General features: G+C 42.0%; 1 protein-coding gene across 1 annotated transcript in view; it reads right to left on the bottom strand.

The window, feature by feature from the left end:
• The window catches only part of golga3 (golgin A3), a 20,081-nt gene that overhangs the window by 10,764 nt on the left and 4,833 nt on the right, over positions 1-4,484 (bottom strand). Inside the window, exons 3-6 of the mRNA XM_020590329.1 lie at positions 3,210-3,491; positions 2,058-2,170; positions 1,035-1,744; positions 346-454 (exon numbers count right to left, since the gene is read on the bottom strand). Of these exons, the coding sequence (XP_020445985.1) occupies positions 346-454; positions 1,035-1,744; positions 2,058-2,170; positions 3,210-3,491 (1,214 nt within the window). The remainder of the gene's footprint in view (positions 1-345; positions 455-1,034; positions 1,745-2,057; positions 2,171-3,209; positions 3,492-4,484) is intronic.

Consider the following 4,484-nt stretch of genomic DNA (forward strand, 5'->3'; position numbering starts at 1 on the left):
AGGTCCGCAGTAAAGTTGGCAAGCGTTGACCGGTCCGCAGTGATAAAAAGGTTGGGGACCACTGCTGTAGAGTACAGCCCAGACTGAATGCAGTGTCATTAGTTGTGCAGGTATTGGTACAGATAATCTGCTCAGCTCAGGTAGATAAGAAAAAAAATAGGAACAATATAATACAGTGAAAAGCCTTTAAAATGTATAAACATTTCATTTGAAACTACGGTTGTTGTTGATCCAACTCTATGGTCATTTAGAAGATATTTTGCTTACTTTTGTACAAAGTGTGAATGGACAGATGCTTTGACCAGAATAGAACATGTGACTATAGAAATCAATATGTTGTGTAACCTGATTGGCCTCCGATGACAAGGATTCCAACTGGCCTTCGAGTCTCATTTTCTCTTTCAGCACCTGGAGCATTTCATCATGGCCCATCACTGAACTCTCTAAAGAAACACTGAAACAAATGCAGATAAACATCAGCGCCAAAATTATAAGATATATGCAAGAACAGACTTAATGATTAACCAGATGGAACATTGTGGGTGTGGTGCATGAATGTTAACACTTTGTAATAATTCTTTAGTATATTACTTGTGTGGTGTAGAAGAGAATTATTTAAGAATGTAATTATGTACGAATGTTAACACTCTGTCATAATTTTTTAGTATATTACTTGTGTGGTGTAGAAAAGAATTATTTACTGCTTGCAAACCAATGATGGTAAGATGATGTCATGGGGTAGGACTGGATAAGTCTGACTTCTTCCTACTCCATTCAAGCATGTACTAGGTATAAGCAAATTGATATTGGATTAGCATTTGTTGGATATATGTAAAATTATGTGTGTTGACATATCAACTGTCTTTACATGCTTGAAAGAATAAATCAAATCAAATCAAAGTAAAATTACAGATTAATCCATTAGTTGACTGACAGAAAATTACTGCAATTTATATAATTCAATAATTTTTTTAAACCTGTTGTTGATTATAGTCATCTGGTTTATTCTATTTGGATCCAACATTGTCAAATACCTGCTGGAGAAACTGTCCCTGCGGCTGCGAGGCTCTGCTGTCCCTTCTCTCTCGTGCTGCAGCTCCAGTAGGTGCTGCTCCTCAGTGGCTGCCTGCAGCACCTCCTGCAGAGAGGGGAACTGACCCATGGCCTCAAGGGCAATTTCTCTCCCCTCCACCGTGTAGGGCCCCTGTTGCCTTTCCATTGCCGCGGAGAGCACACCATATGTACCCCTGGCAGACACACTACTGTAAGATGAGCTGTCACTGTCGTTGCCGTCATTTCCTGGCCGTGTTCCTGATTCACTGCCATCAATTTCTGCAATACTGTCCCCGGCTTGGAAAGAAGCGCTAGGCTGCGTTTCTGTCTCACAGGTGCTGCCCTCCAACATCATGCTGACCTCAGACACTGTGGACACTGAACTAATGGTGGACTGGAGGGAGCTCATGCTGTTATCGGTTGTCCTTACTCCAACTCCACCACCATTCTCAGGAGACTTGTAGTCAGCCAAGGAGTGGATCTTGCTGGGGCGGGGTGACCTGGACTTCTTCTCCTTGGAAGGGGGAATTCCCAAACTACCCAGTTTAGGACCACGTGGTACACTGGTCCTCAAGAAGGAATACTCCTTGGTCATGGCAAGAGTGTTGGCCCGGGGCAGAGCCTCAGGATGCAGCATGAGCTCTGGATCCAGCGTACTGAATGGCCTGCTCTTTGTGGTGGTGCGGTGAGACTAGAGAAGGGAAAGAATGAATCAGCGGTACTGCCATGATGATTGATTCAAGGTTCCCGAGCTTGACATAAACACTATTATTAGAAAATTTGGCATAGCAGTGACTGATATAGAAAAATCTATATCAGATGCATAAATATAGATCACTCATAACTGCACATTAAAAATGGGAAGGCAGGAATAGCTAAAAGGATGACAAAGGTGGCTGATGAGAAATGATTTTGACAGAACATTAATAGTTAACCTGGAATCATTTATGGTATTGATAAAAATTTGTGCTGTCCTTAACCTGACAGCGGCTCCAGTCACTCACCCTCTCCTTATGTCTCTGCACTCTGTACTGCTTGAGTTGCTCTTCCAGGCGGCGGCGAGCCTCCAAGCGAATCTTCTCCTCATTCTCCATCTCCAGTGATGGCGTTTGATTTGCTAAAGGAAAAGTATTTAGACCAAAAAACAAAGGGTCTACATCATCACATATGGCACAAGTACACAACAGCACCTAATTTACACATGCCCCTGTAAAAAGGGAATAATCTTTCCGTTGCATTGGTCAGGCATCGTTCAGTGAAAATGCAGGTATGATGTTGATTGTATAGTGAAAGGTTAAGCTACTTAGAACCCTGTCCCCATACAGCAATGACAAAACAAATTATTCAAATTAGAGTTATGTTAAACCCCAGGAAGGAAATTCAATTTTTGCACAAGCCACAGAGACTAGTAGGTCACAATGCACCATACACCACTCACCATTTTCCCTAAAAGCTTTTTCAGAGCCGTGACAGTATGGGTGTTACCATACATGTCACACTCCTCTATTTAAAAGGGTGCCCCGCAATGTATCACATTTGTTTAGGTTTATGCAAATATACTATAAAAAGGCTTGATCTAGGTCATGACTACAACAGCTATGCAGCTAGTACTATCAATACTGCAATGAGTTCACTGAGACTACAAAACACAAACTGATGTACACTGGATCAATCATGTTTCATATGCCATCAAAAGCAACAAAAAGGGAGTCTTAATGTGCTGCTATATATTTAGTTTGTATGGGAGGTATAACATAAAGCCAAACAAAATCTACACAGCTTAACGTGTACAAGCCTAAGAAATGTGCATGTCATCATTGTGAATATGACAACTGTTCCCGACTTTAACATGCCACCAAAAGACAACACAAGAGAATGGTTAATTCAAAAATACAGCCATTAGTCCAAAGAGCTTTCCAAATGATGCGCCCACACTGGAGGCTAATCAAGCAATCCAAACATCTATGGAAGCACACTGAAATAACTGAAAGAAATTTCCACTGAATCCTTCTATTTGGATAATACACAAACAAGGAAGTTTAAAAAAAAAAAAAAAAAAAAAAAAAGGGACGTGAAAATAACAACCCACAGAAAAGTGAGGTTAATTTAAAGCGGGGTGTAGAGGGGGCATTCACTCCACATAAGTTTATGCTTACACAATTCAGTCTCCTGCATAGGCATACTGATTTTGAGCGACTGCAACGCATCACCCTTGTGAACCGTGACCTCAGCACTAGCCCCTTCAGACTTCTCTAGCATCATGGGTGGATAAGCAGCCACACCTGGGGAGGGCTCCTGGGTCTGGGAGTTAACAGGGGAGCTGGTGATCTGGGGAGGGGCTATCAGAGGCAGGGGCCCATTTATATGGATGTCACCTGCAGCCCTGAAGCCCTCTGCCAGTCCTTCTCCATTTTGTATCGCATCTGACCTGACAGGACCTGAAAGAGAGGGGGAAGAGAAGCCCTGAGGATGTGACAGTTAGTCATTATAAGGTCTTGTGAACTAAAGTGAGTGTAAATGTGATTCTCTTGACAAACTGGCTAGACAACTTTGTCAAGCTTCAATAGCATATATGAAAAAGGAGTCTGGAAACATTCATTCAGCACGCCCACTGAAGCATTCCTTTAGCAGGGCATACCCTTGTGTCAGGAAGCATAGTTACTACATTCATCTTTCAAGGTAAACTCAGGGTCACCTGATACAGCCCTAACTATAAGCTATATTAAAAAAAAAAGTCTTAAGTCTACTCTTAAAGGTAGAGAGAGTGTGCGCTTCCCGATCTGAGACTGGGACTTGGTTCTATAGGAGAGGAGCTTGATAGCTAAAGGCTCTGCCTCCCATTCTGCTTCTGTGGACTCTAGGAACCACAAGTAAACCTGCACTCTGAGAGCGAAGTGCTCTGTTAGGATGATAAGGCTCTACAAGGTCTTTAAGATACGATGGAGCCTTGTCATTAAGGGCTTTGTATGTTAGAAGAAGGATTTTAAATTCTATTCTGAATTTTACAGGGAGCCAGTGGAGAGAAGCTAATATGGGAGAAATATGATCTCTCTTGCTAGTTCCTGTCAGTACTCTGGCTGCAGCATTTTGGATTAACGGGAGGCTTTTTAGGGAATTATTGGGACATCCTGATAGTAAAGAGTTACAGTAGTCCAGCCTGGAACTAACAAATGCATGGACCAGTTTTTTAGCATCACTTTGAGACAGGATGCTCCTGATTTTTGCAATATTGCACAGGTGAAAGAAGGCAGATCTAGAGACTTGGTTTATGTGTGATTTAAAGGACATATTCTGATCAAAGATGACTCCAACGTTCCTCACAGTAGTACTGTAGGTGAGAGCTATCTCATCTAAAGTAACTATATGATTAGACAGCAGATTTCTAAGGTTTCCAGGCCCAAGCACAATGACTTCAGTTTTGTCAGAGTTTA

The sequence above is a fragment of the Monopterus albus genome, unplaced genomic scaffold, assembly GCF_001952655.1.
Source record: "Monopterus albus unplaced genomic scaffold, M_albus_1.0 scaffold12.1, whole genome shotgun sequence".
In the NCBI taxonomy this organism is placed as follows: domain Eukaryota; kingdom Metazoa; phylum Chordata; class Actinopteri; order Synbranchiformes; family Synbranchidae; genus Monopterus; species Monopterus albus.